Below are 19,227 nucleotides of genomic sequence, written 5' to 3'. Positions count from 1 at the left end.
ACCCTTATTGATCCACATCTATGGGCTTATAGCGACTGATAACGCCTATTTAATAGCCTGACAACAGTCTAATCAGCTGGTTAAGCGATCATGAAAAAAAAGTAGGCCAGTGGTTCCCAACCTTTTTCCTTCCCTTTTCTATCATTGAGTAAACTGACGACCCCTGACTAAGTGACATATTTTATGGTATGTATGTCTAACAACAACAACAACAACAACAATAATAGTACAGAACAACTGATGAGCTGTAAAATTAACCCAAATAGTGAACGCAGTAACTGCAGGAAGTTTGTGTAAAACAAGCGATTTGGATGAATTTTGAGCAGATTATTTCCTGTGAATATTGTGTCAGAGATGATTGTTTTATTTTTAACAATCATACATAATTAATAGGCTTCTTTTTTTGATAAATTGAATTCAGTGTTTTCTTCTCCCTCGGCCATTGTTTTGGGTTGTTTTAACTGTACTTTTCTAATGCAGGACAAGGCTGTTCAGCAGAGAGGGAAGGCTCTGTGAATACAGCTTGTGCTCAGGTCTTCACTGTGCCCTTATATCTTAAATCATAATCCCAACTTTAAAAATAACAGTTTCATTTAGTTTGCTTCATAGAAATGAATGAAATCATTTTTATATAGGTCAACTGTATATACACCTCACTCAGAAAACATAAAGTACTTGTCTTGTATTCATTGCTATCTGAAATGTGACAGGAAACAACCTGCATGTGTCAGATTGCAAAGGAAGTGAAGACTGTAAAATACTCTCAATACCTAACAACACACTCTGTCCCTTTTAAGCTCATGGAGGAGATTTCTATCCCTTTTCTGTAGAGATCAAACGATCCCAGGATGCCCTCGGATGTTGTGAAGGGCAGAAAGAGGAGAATAAATCTCCGGAGTGAGCTGCAGCCCTCCCCCATCTTGTAACCGTGTTCCTCTGATAGCGTCCTCCATTGTGGGTCATTATGGAGGACAACACAGTGCGAGATATACAATCTAACACCACTAGATAGCACTGTTAGCTCAAGCTGATTAAAATCACTGCAGTAACCTCCCAAAACACACACACACACGGGCCTTATAACGGATACACCAAGAGTCTGCAGGGTTTAGTACTAGTAGACATAAAATGCTTTTATTATTATTATGGTTATAGAGGCAAAAAGTCTGAGCTGACATTCTATGGCATTGAGTTATAACTGTTTTTGATGTTTTGTTTTTCAGATGCACGTTATCAGAGGCGACAGGCAAAGGTTACGGTTATGTCATGCAAACTAGATAAATAACTCTTTATGTGTACCTTTGCTATAAAGTTAATCATCCACTGGCAATAATGTAGTGCTCTTAGTTAAAAAAAGAGGAAAGAGGAAAAATATACATACAGTATGTAAACAGTCAAAGAAATTGCACTTTCTTGGCTTGTTATTAGAAGCCACACTACTGAAAGAGAGCGGAAATTTAACACTGGAAAAACTAATTCACTGTCACTGATTGTCTGACCAATAAAAAAAGCTAACAAACGAGACAAATCATGTAATTCTACAAAAAAAATCATATACAATCATAGTCAATTTTAAGGACAAATGACTGATATATTGGTCAGCGGTATTATCTGTTAAAAACATGTTAGTAAAATGAAATTGATTATTATTTTTGTATGTATAATCCCAATAGTATTGTCATGTATAATACTCATTTTACACGCTACTGCTGATAGAAGGAAAACAGGTCTCTCTCTCTCTCTCTCTCTATGTACATTCACATGAAACTAAACGCTTACTTCCACTAGGTGGATTAGCCCAATGCTCCTAAAATGAGACTATGCAACTGTACAGAAAAATGACCTCCAATCCTCAAATATTCACAACTAAATAAAAAACAAAAACATAACAAAGGAAGTCCTTATATAGTCCTTATCAGAGGAGATATTGCTTTTAAAGACTGCATGAGTTCGCTTAGGTACGTACACAAGACAACATGGCACTTCTACAGAGCATTTGGGGCAAATCAATTCTACTTCTCTCTCCTCTCTCCCCTTCTAGGACATTCTGATTGTCAATGCTCTGGAGCAAAAACATTCTCAAAGGCAGTCTGAAGTAAACAAAACACTTTTTTACCTCTCTCTCTCCCTTCCCCAGGAAGCAATACTGAAAATAGTCAACAATAAACATTCCTATCATGAATATATTTTGCCCATCTCACTGCTCAAGCTGTCTTTTTTTGTCCAAAAATAACTTCTTTCTTAAAACCTCATTAGAAATTCTCTTGCAGCGATGCCAAAATTCCTATCACTAAGCCCACCCCCTCCCCTGCCTATTCACTGGTACATAGCAGACACTGTCTTGGTGAAAGTGAAGAAAAACCCTACCACTGTCTCGACAGCTTTCAACTGGTTCACTTCTCCTTGTGTCGTTTCCCAAAGGTGCAATGTGACTTTGAAAGCTTAGCGAGTAAAATGAGGGTTCGATTTTGACCTACTTAGGGCCCAGGCTACATTTTTGTTCCCCCGGGCAGCTCCTGAGCTCCTCGTCTCTTGGAAACGTCAGAGCTGAAATGCTGAGTACCATATATGTCCACTTTCAGTCTCCGACCAACATTTGCTTAAGGTGCCTAAGTAAGAGCAATCAAAATGTATATGTGTGTGTTTATAGTGTGTCCACTCTGCATACATACATACAGTCTTTAGTGTGCTTGATCATCCAGCACTAGTGCAAATTCATTTCAGCTGGTCTGTTTCTGTCTTTTCTTTCATCCGGGACAGTCTATCTCAGTTTCTCTCATCCCTCGCCACTTGGACAAAAGATGTGTTGCCATGGTTTCATCCTTGGTGTGATGCCCTTCAGAGCGCTAGGTTCACCACACTCATCTGTCAGTGTGTGAGATGTCTTTCTTGCATTTTTCAGCCGCTATAATCTTCCATCTCTCTTCTCCCTTTTCCTCTGCGGCACTGCTACTGTTAATAGCAGTGTTGTGACATCAGTTCCCGTCCATCTGTCCGGCGGTGGGGCTGCTCCCTTTCTCATCCCACCTACGTAAAGGCAAGATACTATCAGTAAGACAATTCATATACCTCTCAGAGTCCCTCTTGTATCTGTATTTGATGCTCTACTTACCTCTCTCTGTTAGCTTATGAATGCTGCAGGGTCAAAAGTAAATCATTCAGCCGTTTCCTCCTCTGTTCTCTGCTACAGACCTCTTCCTCCCCTCGTTTTTCTTCCTCCTCCTCTTGTCTGTTCTGGGTTTTGGTGGGCTGTGGTGAACAAGTATGCACAGCTAATTGCAAAAGCAGATTTTTATCCTTGTGGATAAATTTGCACTCTTACAAGGACAGATCTTTTTTTGTCTACGTGGGTAGTGCTTCACTCACACAGGGGCTGGCAGTGAGCGAGCTGGAGGTGTCCTGACTCTCATGGAGGGGGTCACTGCTGATAACCGTCACCTCCACCCCCACTTGCTGATCTGAGGGTCAGAGGTCAAACAGTATTTTCTATGTTAGCGAGGGCGATGAAAGAGGGAATGACAGCAGCTCATTAATTTTACAGATATATCTGTAATTATGAGCATGTCGTTATTTCCCCTTGATTCCTATCTGCAATCAGTCAGGGAGTCTTTGATGGAAACGGTGTGGTTTCACTGCTAATGGGGGAAAGTTGATGTCTGCTGGGTTCTTGGACACCAGCGGTGGATGACAGAAACGGGGAAACATTTCTGCAGGCTGACTTTCTGTGGTTGGAAAACCACTTAGTTTGTGCTGCTGAGTATGATATGGAGAGACAAGCCAAAATATGAGGATGACGGGCTGAAAGCAGAGCACACACACACACACACACACACACACACACGTACATGCACACAGAAAGTAAAAGACACAACACAAGAAGAAATCCATACAGATGTTGAAATGAGTTCAACCACGTACACGTATGCATACACAAACACCTACAGAAACAAAAACTAACACACACACTTGCTTCATGGACCTGACTTGATGTGGTCGTCGTCCCCACTGGCTCCATCACAGGACGGACGTTGCGAGTCTCTCTCCTCCCCCTCCTCCCCCTCTGCGTCTCTCTCCCTCTCTATCCTTAGTCGGATCTGTCTGTCTCTCACCAGCTCCCAGTTCCTCACAAGGAACACGTGGTGTTTCACCACAAAGCTCCTAGCCCGGCAACACAGGGAGAAACATTAGCTCACTGACATTAGTTCAGTAATTGTTTATTATTTCACATGTGAGTCGCTGAGTCCTTTCCATACCTCTCACTGCTGGTCAAAGGCTCCATGTCGAGGTGAGGAAACAGGCTGGTGATGTCACTAGAGCTCTCCTCCTGTGAATTAAAAAGAAAATGTAAGTTTTAACACTTATTAAAGCTGCGTTCTTCACTAGAATGAAACAAACTGAAGCCACACAAACTCACCGCTGTCTGATGAGAGGATACATGCCTCTCTTTCAGCCGGCCTGAGTGAAACAGAGAGAGAGAAACAGAGTAAGACGCTGCATGAGAGCTTTGGGCCTCATGCAAGAATCACTCGCATGAACAGATTCGCACTTAAGTGGCTTCTACGAGCGATTTAGGAGAACTTGTAGCATTCTCCAATTTTCTTGTATTTTGAATTTTCTCTGAGGCACGAATACAATTTATGTTGTCGTAGGAGTCATGTGCAATTAGTCTGCTGTTAAAACCTAAGGTTTTCACAAGGCTTATTGAAAGAGGCTGGGACACGGGGGTCCTATTGGTCTTGAGCTATGAGGTATGACACATGCGCGCTGTAACTGGAACTGTGGTTGTAGGTTGCTACAGTATTGGTTCAATCTCGGCAAGTGCAGACCAGATTTCACTGCGCATGTGTTGTACCCCAATGATATGACGCGATGATGACGTGTGACATCTTCTCTTTTCACCCTCCTTGATTTTTTAACAAATGGATTATGAATGGATTTCATTACTTTGAAGCAATTTTGAGTTTGAAAATCCTATATAAATTACACTTACAATAATGATGTTGACATTATCCTGTTTGACTCTGTAATTTGAATTATAATATAATTTGAAATTGTATTCATACAGCCTAACGATCTCATCATTAATTCAAATTGGCCATTGATGCTATTGTATAACACTGCAATATCAATATGAACATCTCAAACTGCAAAACGACTTACATTATGCACTAATTGAAGGTTAATTTGTCTTAGTATATAATAAGGTCAACAGGAAGTGCGTTAGGCCCTTTTGGAAGAGAGCGTGTCTTTAGACAGCGTGCTGATTGGCAGAGACAGATAACTGGGGCAGGATGCATAGCCTTATATGGTATCAATGGGGCGTCAATTATGCTAATTTACAATTCTCATGAATGTGCGCTCATTTACGCACAGATGGCATTCATCATGTTTACGCAGGTCATTTACACCGTTATCTGAAGTTAGGAGCGGTTGCTGAATCTGACGTGGCACACTCGTAGGAGCACATGGTACGAAAAAACAGTAAGAGAAAGTTAAGATAAGAATACGAAAATGTTCTTGCATGAGGCCCAATGGTCTGATCTATCAACTAAACCTGAAGATAACACATCCAATGCTGGCAACTCACAGTAACGTCGCTTCCTCTTCAGGGGGACAGCAGGCTGGCTTTCAAGCTGTGACAACACAACGTGAGAATTACATGCACATTCATGACACTCCACTAATCTCCTTGTAACACTTGTTTATCTCCAACGATGCTTCAGGTTGACCGTCTAACTTCTTGGTTCTGTATGGGGCTCTACTGTACCTGATTGTTCTCCCACAGCCACATAACATCATAAGGTAACTGGAAGTGAATCCGCTTCAGCCTCAGGTACTTCCCTGGAGGACACAAAGGGAGTTTAGATGAATGGATTTTGGGAAAATGAGGAAAAATGCTAACCTTGTGTTTATTAAATGTTTTCCTTGTGAAATATTTGTTTTACACTGCATATGTGTGCATATCTTTGATATTCAACTTGTTATGAGTTCATGGATACCAAATACTTGATTGTGCTCCTTGTAGTTTCTGAGATACAGCCATTTTGTTATCGTACTATATCTAGTATTTGGGCACATGGGACTACTGTTTTTTCCTAAAATATAATGGAGTCTATTGCAAAAACAGTAGTACCAAAAACTCTGATAAGAAAACTCACTTTTCAGCCAAACCAAAAATGTCTTGTTATTTGTGTTTAGGCAATCCCAGAGAACACTTCCACCAAAGAAAATCAAAAAATTTCAGTGGCGACACAAATGGGTTAATTTTCTTAATTACTCACCAACATGTATGGGAGCAGGTAGAAGGCTATATTCATTCTCCCCTGGTGTGTACTCCATACTCTCTCTGCACGACTGCTGGGCTTGGGAGGGCGGGCTGGGAAAGACACGCATTAAATACATAAACAAAGAACCTGATAACAACAAAAATGTTATAATAGTTTGTTTATGAATTCAGTCAACTCACTCTGTAGTTTTGTAATCATCCGAGTAAAGACCCGCCCTCAGAAACTTCTTCCTGGGAGGCACATCTTCTCTCTCCTCTCTTTGGATGGTCACTGGCTGAGATGGAGCCGGGTCGACGTCTGATTGGCTAAAACATTCAGGGGGGGTGTCACACTCGGGTTTATCCTCGGCGACACTAAAAGGAAAGCATGAAGAGAGAGATAGAATGATAGAGAGGAAAAAGAGAAAGAGAGAAAAGGCACTGGTTTAGCACACAGTGCTGAAAACAGTGGGTTAATATAGCAGTAGTGAGTGGTTGTATTGAATTTTCAAGTCAACCAGCTCAGGTACTTTATAGTACAGGGGTGAGTGTTTACCTCTGATGACAAGGAGAGTCACCATGTTTTCTCTTGCGTCCTCTCTTCCTCCTGGCCTGCAGCTCCAACTCTGTCACCTGCTGCACCATGTCGCCTCCTCTGTCTCTCTCTGGCACTCTTTCTTCTTTCCTCCCTCCCACTTCTCTCCCATCTCGGTTGTGTCCTGGCAAGAGGTCGGGCGATGACATGGAGGGAGCTGCAGAGGAGTGCGTGGGGGAGTATACGGTGGAGGGCAGCGGGTGCTTTCTGGGCCGCCCTGGCCTTCTTTTTTTCTCCCCTGCCACACTATCTGGCGTTGGCACGCTTTTCTGCTGCCCCCGGCTTCTTGAATCACCTTGTAAACCTGCAGTCATTGAAATGGAGAAAGGGAGGGGGGGGGTTGAGGCAGGAGGGGTGTAAGTGGCGGAGAGGAAATGAGACAGATGTGGATCAGTGATTGAGCCAGCGGGAGGTGTGAGGTGAGGCCAGTCTAGGCTGAGTCATGCGGATGGGACACAGATTATGAGTCACAACATTTCCTCTGACCAGTTCACTTCTGGGAAATGCATTAAGAAATGATTTATGTACGCACATTCACAGCAAAAAAAAAGAAAACCCCAAGAATGAGCACTGTGCAGAACGCATACTTTCTACTTTGAACATGCACACGTATGCACTCTTCCACACAAATTGTTTTCGCAAATTTAATGTGGAACACAATCTCAAAAGGCTGAGCAGACAAAGACAGAGAGAAAAAATGTGTATGAGTGTGCCCGTGGTAGCGTGCTGCACCTCAGAACACATGTGTGTTTAGTTAGATGATGAACTGATGTCAAATGTATTCCACTTCTTTCAAAAACAACATTTTCCGCTCTCTTTGCCCCCGTTCTGACCTCCGTGCTATTCCTTCATCAATCACTCCTGAGGTCATCTATCTTTTTGTTCCATTTTCCACAGTCCCTCACAAGACTGACCACTCTTTCCTTATTGGATTTTTCCAAGTCAAATAGGCCCTGTTGGCCAGCAGTGAGGGGTAGGCCAGGCTTTAAATAGACAATCTGGTGGTTAACTAATGACTGTGTTCACTGGGTAGCCCCGGGCTGAAACAGCGTGCGGTTCGCTGCAGGCCGGGGAAGATTTCAAAGATTTTCTGGAAGATTCCCACCAAGATGCTGCCCTCCTGCTATAACACTTTTTAAAAATTCCAACAGAGTGGTTGCTGAGTGGTTGCGTTTATGTGTGTGTGTGTGTGTTAGTCACGTCTCCTGCACAGCAGAGGGAGTCTGAAATTGGCTATAAAAAGAACGGAGTCTGATTTCCCCCCAAACACCCTCCAGGCTTTGATGTGTGGCTCAACAACACCTGAGAAAAAGCAATGCTGTCACTATATTGGGCAAAAACTATTTGGTGCCACAATCTCATCTCCACATTGTGCAAATATAAAAATCTGTCATACTGTGCAAGTGAAAAGAGCCTCTTGGCATAAAATCTATTCACTAAGCTTGCTGCCATGAGTGCTGTTGGTGTATTTCAGTGATAAGCACAGTTGATGCTAGATTTTCCACATTATCTAAATTACCGTCAGTATTCTGGTATGCATGTTTTCTGCCAGTGAAATGATAACAGAATACAACACGCACAACTCAAGAAGCATGTTAACAATGAAGACTTTTGCATTTATCAGCACAGACAGATAAATACTAACGTTGCAGTAATTGCACCAACTTTAGCGTTAATGCTAACATGACCTCACATGATGTCATGTTTCTATTCAGTCACACATTTATTGATCAAACCAGTCATGCATCCTCACCTGATTCTCTCCTCTCAGTCCATGCTGGCTCATCCTTCCTCCATGACCTGTCCCCACTTCCTGGATTCCTACCGGCCAATCCGCTCCTCAGACCCCTCCCCCCTGTTGCCGTGGCAGCGGATGTGAACAGGTTGGTGTGTGTTGGGGACGGGGACGTCCTGTACAGGTGTGACTCGTCCTCGCCGTCTTCGTCCTCTCCATCTGATGCGACCGGTCTGCCTGTGTGTTGCTCCCCAGTGAAGCCTCTCCAGCTGGGGGTTGAGTTTCCAAATCCTGTTCCTCCCAGGCCGCCGAATTTTGTCCAGCTCTGACTCAGGCCGCCCCAGCTTCCTCCAAATGAAGACAGGTGAGAGGAACCCAGCCCCAGCGAGGTGAGAGACGTGTGTTTGTACCTCTCTGCTGAGGATGATGATGATGATGTGGCAGCAGCGGCAGACCCCATTCCTCTTGCCCCTTTCCTTCCCGCTTCTCCTTGCCCCAAAATGAACCCTGACCTCGGCTTTGAACTGGCCAACCCCTCTCTCTCCATCCCATCTTCCTCCTCGTCCTCGTGCAACTCCTCCTCGTCATCCATGTCTCGCTCGCAGTGCCTGTGCCGGTGTTTATGTTTGTGTTTGTGTTCGCTCCTCCCACAGCCACAGGAGAGGCTGGATGTGAACCCTGAGCCGAGGTGTGGGACACCGCCACTATCTCCCTCAACCTCTCCTCCTAAAGCTCCCTCCCTCAGCAACCTGCTCCTCCGCCTGTGGAATCTGGCGGGGTTGAGGAGGAAGTGGGCGTGATGGGGCTGATGGGGGGCGTACTGGTGTGGAGATGGAAGCGGGTAGGAGCTGGGAAGGTGGTGGTAAAGTGTCGTGGCTGGGGGGTAGCCGCTGTAAAAGCCCATGTTTTCAATGGTCTCCTGGAACTTTGACGGGCAACCACATTGCCTGCGGTCTGGCTTCCTGTTGCAATGCACGGGCTGGCATGGGTAGAAAGGCTGGGGGGAGAAGGAGGGATTAGCAGAGTAAGATGAAGGGTGAGGAGAGTAGAAGCCATTCAGATTGATCCTGAAGATGTTGGAGCGGAGAGAATGGGAGGAGGAGTGATGGCGCCTTCCTCCAGGTGCATTCCCACTCCCATCAAAGCCCTGTCCCATTCCTGTTCTCGCCCAACTCCGCCGTCCGATGTGGACCTCGCTGAACTGACCGATCAGATCTTCCAGCTCAGACAGAAACTCTGGATCCTGCATATGCAGCTGCTGGTGCTTCTTCTTGTGTTTATTTTTCTGTCTCTTCAGTGCATTGTGCCCAAGGCAAGGGTAATAGTCCAAATGAGTGCACTTGTTGTGTCCTGGGCAGGGGCACGGGCACAAGCAAGTACAGGAGGAGGGACAGTCATAGTCCCTTCGCCTGTGCCTGTGTCTGTCTCTGTGCCGCTCCGCAGTAGTTGAGTTGGGGATGGGGTTTGTGTGTCTCGGCATGAGAGAGAGGGGTGAAGAGACAGGAGAGGGACGGTCCACAAGAGAAGAGGGGTGCCTTTGACCCCCCAGAATCACTCCTGACCCCTGACCCAACCTGAGCATGCCTCGAACTCCCCTCATCTCCGCTCGCTCAGAAACGCTGTTGTTATCCGTCCCGATCCCGCTATCGCTAGGCAGCGTCTCCTCGCTGTGTGACTCACTCCTGGGGGAGGGGGTGGCCTCTTTCAGATGGCCAGGAGAGCCAGGCGTGTGGTGCAGCGGAGGGGTCGGACAGGAGAGCTTACATGATGACTGGTGAAAGGGGAAGTGATGCCTTCCCTGACATGGACAACTCTTCTTCACAAAGGGAGAGAGGGATGAGGAGGAGGGCGGACGGGGGGAGGTGCAGGAGGATGACGGGGAAGGGAGGGAGAAGGTGTGAGGAAAAAGTAGGGAGGATGATGGTTCTGTGAGGCTGCCTTCACTGTAAGGGCTCTGGGCCCCGCTGGAGTGGGTGAGAGATGGGGAGGGAAATGGGTGAGAGGGAGGCTGGGGTTGGTTGGATGAGAAGAGAGATGTTTCAGAGGGATTGGTAAACAGGGACGACTGAGTGGCGCTCTGGGAGTTGGAGCTAGCTGTTTGGGCTTTAGGCTTGCGTCCTCGCCTCTTGCCCATGTAGATGGTCCCTCTCTTGCTCACATTGATCTGAGGGCCCAACTTACTCCCAAAGGAGGAGGACAAGGCTGAGAGCGAGTGTACTGTTGTGGCCTCTATCGATTTACACATTCTCGGAGAGGTCTCGCCATCTGCCGCCTGGCCTCCCCTTCCCTCCTTGCCCACATACCCAGACAGCATCACCTTGTGAAGTCTCCTCTTCTTTCTTTTCTTCATCTCATTAATCAGCCTCCTGATCTTTAGCTGCCTGTTCCCCTTTTCAGGAGGATGAAAATCTTTACTCCTGTCAGTGCGATTCAGTGCATCTCCACTCTGGTCCTCGGGGAAGGGTCGCTTGGGAGGACGGCCACGCTTCTTGGGGCTGGATTTAGACTGAGTGGAACATTGCAGTTTTGGACTTTTTGGCTCCAACACAGGGGCTTTCTGAACTCTGTCACACCCCAGAAGAGGCACATCAGTTGGGATAGCGTTTGGGGAAAGTCTCGGGGGAGGTTCGTCTAAGCTAGAGCTGCGGGACTTAGGGCGGCCCCTTTTTCGGGCAGGAGTTGTGGGGCATCTGGAAGCAGGGGGGCTAGGGTCTGACGTGGGATGACTCTGCTTTGGGGATGGAGGTTTGGTTGCAGAAGAGAGAGGGGAGGAGCTGCTGGTTAAGGCGGTAGAAGGAGCTGGGTATGAGTCATCAGTCTGCTGAACAGTGGCCTTGGCAGGAAGGGACGTCTTGGGGTTCTGGGGGAAACTTAGTGAAGGATTATGTTGGGAATCTGACGGGGCTTCCTGATTTTCCGCCCTCTGAGCCCGGTGCACCAGCTTAGTCCAGCTGGGCCGTCTGGCTTTACGTTTCTTAAGCGGACGGCTGTCCTGCTCTTGGGGGGAACAAGGGGGAGAAACAGTTGCACGGGCAGAGGGAGTGGGCAGAGAGGGAGGAGCAGACGAAGAGGGGTGGCTTGGAGGCACAGTTGAATGTCTTGAGACATCTTGTTCTTTTGATTTACTGGTGTCACCTGTTGCTGTTGCTAGCTCAGCCTGTTTGACTGGCTTGCAACTGTCATCCGTCTTGTCTATCGTATCTGGTCTGCCTGGATTCACTACTTTACAGGTTTTATCTAGTTTATCAACTGTTTCACCAAATTTATTATCCTCTGGTTTCTGTCTGTCTGGGCTAAGCTTATCCCTCTTTTTCTCAGCCTTTCCTCTTTCAATCTTTAACTCATCCCTCCACGTATCATCAGTCCTATGTCCTTCATCCTTTGCTTTACCGTGCTTCGATTTCCCCCCTTTCACTTTCACCTTTTTCTTCTTCTTGTCTCCCTCCTTTCTGCCCTCACTCTTTGCTCTTTCAGCCTCCAATCTATCTCGCTTTGATTTTTTGTCTTTCCGTTTCTCCTTTTTTGCTTTCCTCTCTTTGTCTCTCTTTTTCGCTAGTGGGGGCTCCTGATCTTGGGATTGGGCAGAGGAGGGATCCGCAGTGGGCGAGGACTGTGGTTTAGGGGTGACTGAAGAAGAGGAAGGAGAGGCTGGCCTACTCTTATTGGGCAGTTCTTTATGGGAGCTGGTGGAGACTGGGAGTCTTGTCGAAGAATCCATGGAAGAAACGCTGTGTTTTCCAACTTTGCTTTTCGACGAGGTGGAAGTGCCAAGGATGTCGGCAGAGCCTTTCCCATTAGATAGTCCCTTCTGTTTTGTTGTCTGAACCAAACCATTATGTTTCTTGGAGGTCTTCCCTTCATTCCTGGTTTCCGGTGCGGATGGGGCTTGGATGCATGCGGTAGAGGGAGTAGTTGAAGCTGTCTGGTCTGTTTTAGGCGAGCAGGGTTTGTGTCCTGCAGAGTCAGGCTGGCCATTCACACTAGGAAGCTTCTCTTTCTTCACTCTCTCAGATGAGCCATTTGAATTCACCTCTGTCTTATCGGCCAGTTTGATAGGAACCTGGGGAGGGCAAACATGCAATCTCTGTCATAGACAACAATAGCTGTGACATCCACTAGTTTGCTGTCGACGACAGCGAAGGACAACGGGGAAGAGACAACAACTGAAATGCTTTTGTTTTTGTCCGCCCATTAAAAGAGGGAGTGAGGACAAAATGACTCAATCAGGCAGAGAAAAGAGGGCATACTGAAGAGAAGGAGAGAGTGAGGTGATGGAAACAGGAATGGGGTTGACACAGAAAAGGAGAAATACAAAGGCAGAGAAACCGAGAGGAAGGGAGTGGGACAGGGACAGAGGGGGAGTGAAAGATAAATGAGAGCAGGTAGAGAAAAGAGGGGATGTAAAAATAGAAGAGAGGGACAGATATAGAGAGCCAAGCAGGGACAGGAAGAGAGAGAGAAAGCGGTGCTATTGGTGGCTATAAATTGCCACTAATACAGATGAGAAGGCTTGACATTTCGTACTTGTCCTGTAATTTTGGTATGCTGCAGCTTGAGTGGCGTTTGTGCAGCTAAAGCAATAAGCTTCCCCTTGGGTGATTGTCAGAGGGACTGATGGACCAATGTCTGTAATAGCTCCAAGTGGTTGCCGTGCTGTTGTCCTATTTTTAGGGTCTGTTTATTTAAATTGGCTGCTTAGGTTTCTGTATTGAGACAATAGCTCATTTGACCTTATTTCGACGGAGCACAAAGCTGGGCGATTTTGCACCCTATAGGCATGTCTGGTGGTTAACTGCAGAAAAACAAAACAGAGCTACAGCACGTTTGCACACCTTCAGTCACTGTGACACTTTTTTTTTTAAGCTATAAAATAATAGCAAGTTTAATATTGACAGCTGACATGATGTTTATCTGTATGTGTGTGCACCATAACTTACCTGTTTGGCAGACTTGGTCCCTTGGCTGGTTATGGCAGGGACTGAGGCTGTCGTGGAAGCTGATAACAACAGTGGCTGCGATGATGATGATGATGATGATAACGACGATGATGCAAGTGGTGGTGAAGCAGCAGATGCAGTTTGTTTGGATGTGGTCTGGACAGCATCCAAGCCTGAGCGTTGATCTCTGGTTGTCTCGCCTGGTAGAGTAGAGCTGGTTTTGTTCTGCTGTCCCCCGTCTCCATCCCCCCTCAGCTGTGCCCCCCTGGCTTGCCTCTGATAGGTCCTGATGGTTGGCTTGCAGACGTAGCTCTCCAAGATCTTCGGCGGTTTCTTGGTGCGCTTGGCCTGGAGTCCAATCCGGAGTCGTACATTCCCCTCGGGGCAGCTGGTCTCCCTGCCAGAGATCTGAAGCTGTTGCTGCCCTGCGCTCCCACAGCGCCCCTCGATGAGCAACTCCAGCACTGCCCCCTTGTCTCCTTCTCTCTTTTTCCCTGCTCCTCTTTTCTCCTCCTCCTTTTCCCCCACATCTCCATTCTCCCCCTCACCCTTCCTCTTTTTCTCCGCCACTTCAGAGTCTTCAGATGCAGAGGTTGGGTCCAGGGTGGAGTTTGTGGTTGGAGGGGTCCCCCCCTTCACTCTCTGGTCCATCAGAGAAGTCAGGGGGGAGAAGCAGGATGCTCTGGGGTTCCCAGTATAACACTTTTAAATGACCCCGGTGGGGTTGTTGGGGTCAAGAGCAAAAACGTAGGTGTAGGTCAGGAGATTTCAAAAAGAAGATCCTGTAATAGTCCAAGTACAGTTGCCCTCCGTCATCCAGCGAAGGAAGGTCTCTCTGTTGTCCTTTAGGCTTGAACTGAGATGGAGATTGAGGCAGAGAGAGAGGGAAAGAACAGACAGACAGAAAGATAGAGAGACCGGTGATTAGTCATTTCAGTGAGCTCAGATGCTGAGAAGCAGCAGTACAGGAATTGAGGGGGAAAGTCCCCTTCCTGCAGGCAGCTGTAGAGAGAGAGGTGCTAAAGTCTGTGTCCACAGAGATGATCTCATCACACAAATCTCGTCACCCAGGGGGCCAATCAGCGCCACCGATTCCCAGAATGTCGGCACTAACTGGAAGAAAGACCTACTCACGTTCTTGAGAAAAAACAGCTGGTTTTCTCTAACAATCTGTAAATAATGGCAGCTCTGAGAGACCTCCCTAAACCTCTGCACTTTTACTTAAGCTCTAATCCTCACTCTACCCTAATCAATATATCAATCAATCAGCTCCTGACTAATTCAAACACTTGATCCAGTCTCCTCCCTTCCTTTCCCCACTGTCTTTGCGCCTTCTGTTCTCAGCTACTCCCACAAGCATTTCTCCTCCCACCCTTCCCTCTGCTGTACTTTCTTTTCTCTCCGAAACTCCCCTTTTCATGTTTGGCAGAAAGCTTTTGCATGCATTCTCTATTAGTCCCATCCACTCCCTCTCTCTCTCTCTCTCTCTCTCTCTCTCTCTCTCTCTCTCTCTCTCTCTCTCTCTCTCTCTCTCTCTCTTCTCTCTCTCTTTCTCTCTCTGTGTAGACCACACAGTAAAATGGTCAACTCATACACTGTATCCATGTTAATCAGAACCATATTTCCTCCTCCACTTCGTTCTTTTCCTCCTCTCCAACCTAAATCCCTCCATTCACGGCTCCGACCATTTCCCCTCCTCCCCTTTCAGTAGTGGTAACACAAATCCGTAGGAAAGGGTAAAACTTATTTTTGGAAAGGAGCGCAAATTCCTCCTCCTCCCATTGCTTCCTCTAAGTCAAGTAAGCTTTTCATTGACCCCATTGTAAATTGACTTTTAATGTGACATTACGGCAAGTAACACACCCTAAAATAACATTCTCCGTGTTCACCAGAAAAAAACTTTCACTCTCTTCTCGCTCAGCCGCCCAGTTTTTAACATATCGGAAAGGGAAGCAGCATCTTCTGTCATGCTGCCTTCATTATACTCTCTCTCTCATTAAGGGAGACGCTCATCCATTTTCTAATAAAACACACCCTGCCAAGCATTCTTGCAGCTCCCTCCTCAGAGCCTCTTACAAAATAGCTCATCTGTCTCTCAACACACTGGACTGCCCCCTTAAACTTACAAGAGCATCTCAGATAATGTTTTCATTTAAGAGCTCAGTGGGCTATCTATCTCTCCTGCCTCTTGGTCCCTCCACACCCAAAAACCCTTCATACGGAGCGCAAATCAAACATCTGTTCCAGTAACTGCTGTTATGTAAGAGTTTGGGGGAAAGCATTTCCGAGGCCGAACCTCCTTACAATCAAATAAAAACGAGCACAGAGATGGACAGTGGTGCTTTTTTATCGTGACCTCTACTCCCAGAGGTGCTGACCTGCATGAAAACGAGGATGCAGGCGCTTGCTTGGGGTTGCAATCTTGTTGTTGCAAAGTGACTATAGAAGAAGAGTGGCAGGTTTTCAAACTTAAAAGGGCAAAGCGCCATTCAACATCAGTCAAAGTGCATATACTAATAGCTTTTTATACTCTCTCCAGAGCTATACCTCTCCGACATAACTCAAAATTATTCCAACATTAGACCAGAAGCTATTTCCAGTGACAGGATGATGGGTGGACTTGACACCGCAGTCGGTGTGGGGTTCCTCGGCAGCGCTGAGGCGACGATTAAATCATGATAATGGCCCACCCCACCATATTTCCACCCATCATCACCATCCCATGACGGTGTGTTCTCATCAATAACTACAACACCATTATGCTCTGCCTGACAACAGAAGCACAGGAGCACAGTGAGCCCTGCTGTGATGGCATCTCTTATCATACTGAACCCCTCACTTCACACATAGGGAAGTTTCTCACGTGAGTCCTCCTCTTTACACACACTTTCTCCTATAGTTGAGGCGACGATTAAATCATGATAATGGCCAAACCCCACCATATTTCCAGCCATCATCACCATCACCATCCCATGACGGTGTGTTCTTATCAATAACTACAACACCATTATGCTCTGCCTGACAACAGAAGCACAGTGAGCCCTGCTGTGATGGCATCTCTTATCATACTGAACCCCTCACTTCACACCATAATACAGGGTAAAGTTTCTCACATGAGTCCATCCTCTTTACACACACTTTCTCCTATAGTTGAGGCGACGATTAAATCATGATAATGGTCCACCCCACCATATTTCCAGTCACCATCACCATCCCATGACGGTGTGTTCTCATTAATAACTACACCATTATGCTGTGCCTGACAACAGAAGCACAGTGATCCCTGCTGTGATGGCATCTCTTATCATACTGAACCCCTCACTTCACACCATAATACAGGGTAAAGTTTCTCACATGAGTCCATCCTCTTTACACACACTTTCTCCTATAGTTGAGGCGACGATTAAATCATGATAATGGTCCACCCCACCATATTTCCAGTCACCATCACCATCCCATGACGGTGTGTTCTCATTAATAACTACAACACCATTATGCTCTGCCTGACAACAGAAGCACAGTGATCCCTGCTGTGATGGCATCTCTTATCATACTGAACGCACACATATACAGGGGAAGTTTCTCACATGAGTCCATCCTCTTTACACACACTTTCTCCTATAGTTAGTGTGCGTTTGGTTGTACATTGTGTACCCAGGTCGCAGCTGCGTAGGTTGACTGATGTTGCTACTGTAGATACAGTATGGTCAGTGGTGGGTGTTACCGCACTGGAGCAACCTATCACTGGTTTACTGAGAGGACGTCAACAGGGGCTTCCTTCCTTTTCCTTCTCCATAATGACTTTGCGCACCTCTAAAAAAAAAAAAAAATCACTGATGCTGTCGCACTTACAAATGATACACACGTGTTGTTGTTGTCGTCACTCCTCCTATCATAATAATAAAATATAATAAACAGCAGCATGGAAGTGTGCTACGTAGCGTCCAAAATGTGTTTGTGATGTGGCCACCAGAGCCACCTTTTTTCTTCAATCTGTCCTCTGCCAGCCCTTCTTCTTGCTGGTGTCAGCAACATGGAAATAAGAAATATATCTCACCATGCACAGCAGAGGAGAAACACTCAGCAACAACAAGGGATCAAATTAGCGCAACACGGATGCATAAAATCCCCTACTAGTAACCTACAAGCGCTGCGAGCCCGCTGCTGATGACAGGGCCTTGCACACATTAATACGGACTGCCATGAAAATCTGTAATAAGGCTACGTAGGCTACTCACCCGAGAGCGCGTCCCGGAGCTCAACTGCGTTCAGACATGAGGGTTCTAAAGGTGTCCGGCTCTTCTGCTCCTCTGCGCACCAAACGGAGCTGTTTTTGGTGCATTAGATGTTGTTTTGGTTACATAACTAAGGCCACGGGAGGTTAAAACACCTCCTAACACCGAGTTTCAGCCTCATCGAGAGCGCAGAGCAGAGCCTACACTGTGCAACAACATTGGCGCGGGTGTTTTCATAATCATACTAGTCGACAGTAGATGTCTCCGTCGGCGCGGCTCCGCAGCTAGGTGGCGGACTGGTTACACTGCTGGAGAGCTTGTTTTCTCTTTTTTCTTTTTGCCCACCACTTTCTCTCTCCCTCTCTCTCTCTCTCTCTCTCTCTCGGAGGGGAAAGTTGCTACACCCAGCCTGTATAATAATGGCTCAGATTGTTGCTCACACAAGCTGTTAACGTGTCAGGATGACGGGGCTGCAGCAGTGTGTGTGTGTGCGGGGTTACAGCAGGCTGTGACAGCGCGGAGGAGCTGCTGGTGGAGCTGCTGGTGGAGGGGCTGCTGGTGGAGGTGGTGGTGGAGGGGCTGCTGGTGGAGGTGCTGGTGGAGGGGCTGCTGGTGGAGGTGGTGGTGGAGGGGCTGCTGGTGGAGGTGCTGGTGGAGAGGCTGCTGGTGGAGGTGGTGGTGGAGGGGCTGCTGGTGGAGGTGGTGGTGGAGGGGCTGCTGGTGGAGGTGGTGGTGGAGGGGCTGCTGGTGGAGGTGCTGGTGGAGAGGCTGCTGGTGGAGGTGGTGGTGGAGGGGCTGCTGGTGGAGGTGGTGGTGGAGGGGCTGCTGGTGGAGGCGGAGGGGCTGCTGGTGCTGGTGCTGGTGGAGGGGCTGCTGGTGGAGGGGCTGCTGGTGGAGGTCGTGGTGGAGGGGCTGCTGGTGGAGGTGCTGGTGGAGGGGCTGCTGGTGGAGGTGGTGGTGGAGGGGCTGCTGGTGGAGGTGGTGGTGGAGGGGCTGCTGGTGGAGGTGGTGGTGGAGGGGCTGCTGGTGGAGGTGGTGGTGGAGGGGCTGCTGGTGGAGGCGGAGGGGCTGCTGGTGCTGGTGCTGGTGGAGGGGCTGCTGGTGGAGGTCGTGGTTGAGGGGCTGCTGGCGGAGGTGCTGGTGGTGGAGGTGGAGGGGCTACTGGTGGAGGGGCTGGTGGTGCTGGTGCTGGAGGTGGAGGGGCTACTGGTGGAGGGGCTGGTGGTGCTGGTGGTGGTGGAGGGGCTGCTGGTGGAGGGGCTGGAGGGGCTGTTAGTGGTGGGATGTGCGGGAATGCAGTTGCGTGGCCATTTTCATGTGGCCAGAGGAGGACATAAAACGCATGCACAGGATCTCATTGTGGGTTCATAATAGTGCGATCGGATCGAGGAGGGCTTCATAGTATTTAGTCGCTTAATAAAATGGCGACGACTTGTGTAAAGTAGGCTGCTGCTGGGAGG

At 47.4% G+C, this 19,227-nt stretch overlaps 1 protein-coding gene across 4 annotated transcripts; it reads right to left on the bottom strand.

The window, feature by feature from the left end:
- Positions 1 to 1,107: 1,107 nt before the first annotated feature.
- LOC119496462 (histone-lysine N-methyltransferase ASH1L-like) lies at positions 1,108 to 18,220 on the bottom strand. Of its 4 annotated transcripts, XM_037783757.1 has the most exons (14): positions 17,771 to 18,215; positions 13,533 to 14,388; positions 8,614 to 12,655; positions 6,822 to 7,164; positions 6,467 to 6,640; positions 6,282 to 6,376; positions 5,768 to 5,841; positions 5,588 to 5,633; positions 4,415 to 4,455; positions 4,254 to 4,324; positions 3,980 to 4,158; positions 3,367 to 3,458; positions 3,113 to 3,249; positions 1,108 to 3,027 (listed from the first exon to the last, which is right to left on the bottom strand). In XM_037783757.1, exons 2-13 carry the CDS (start codon positions 14,181 to 14,183, stop codon positions 3,127 to 3,129), a joined length of 5,931 nt encoding a protein of 1,976 aa, XP_037639685.1. In that variant the 5' UTR covers positions 14,184 to 14,388; positions 17,771 to 18,215; the 3' UTR covers positions 1,108 to 3,027; positions 3,113 to 3,126. The 4 variants fall into 4 exon arrangements, 2 of the variants coding, with proteins under 2 accessions (XP_037639685.1, XP_037639686.1); XR_005208719.1 differs by lacking the exon at positions 1,108 to 3,027 and having other exon boundaries at positions 3,199 to 3,249; positions 3,967 to 4,158; positions 17,771 to 18,218; XR_005208720.1 differs by lacking the exon at positions 1,108 to 3,027 and having other exon boundaries at positions 3,226 to 3,249; positions 3,971 to 4,158; positions 17,771 to 18,218.
- Positions 18,221 to 19,227: the final 1,007 nt, after the last annotated feature.

The sequence above is a fragment of the Sebastes umbrosus genome, chromosome 11 (genome assembly GCF_015220745.1).
Source record: "Sebastes umbrosus isolate fSebUmb1 chromosome 11, fSebUmb1.pri, whole genome shotgun sequence".
Taxonomy (NCBI): domain Eukaryota; kingdom Metazoa; phylum Chordata; class Actinopteri; order Perciformes; family Sebastidae; genus Sebastes; species Sebastes umbrosus.
This window is presented reverse-complemented; position numbering and strand designations above follow the sequence as displayed.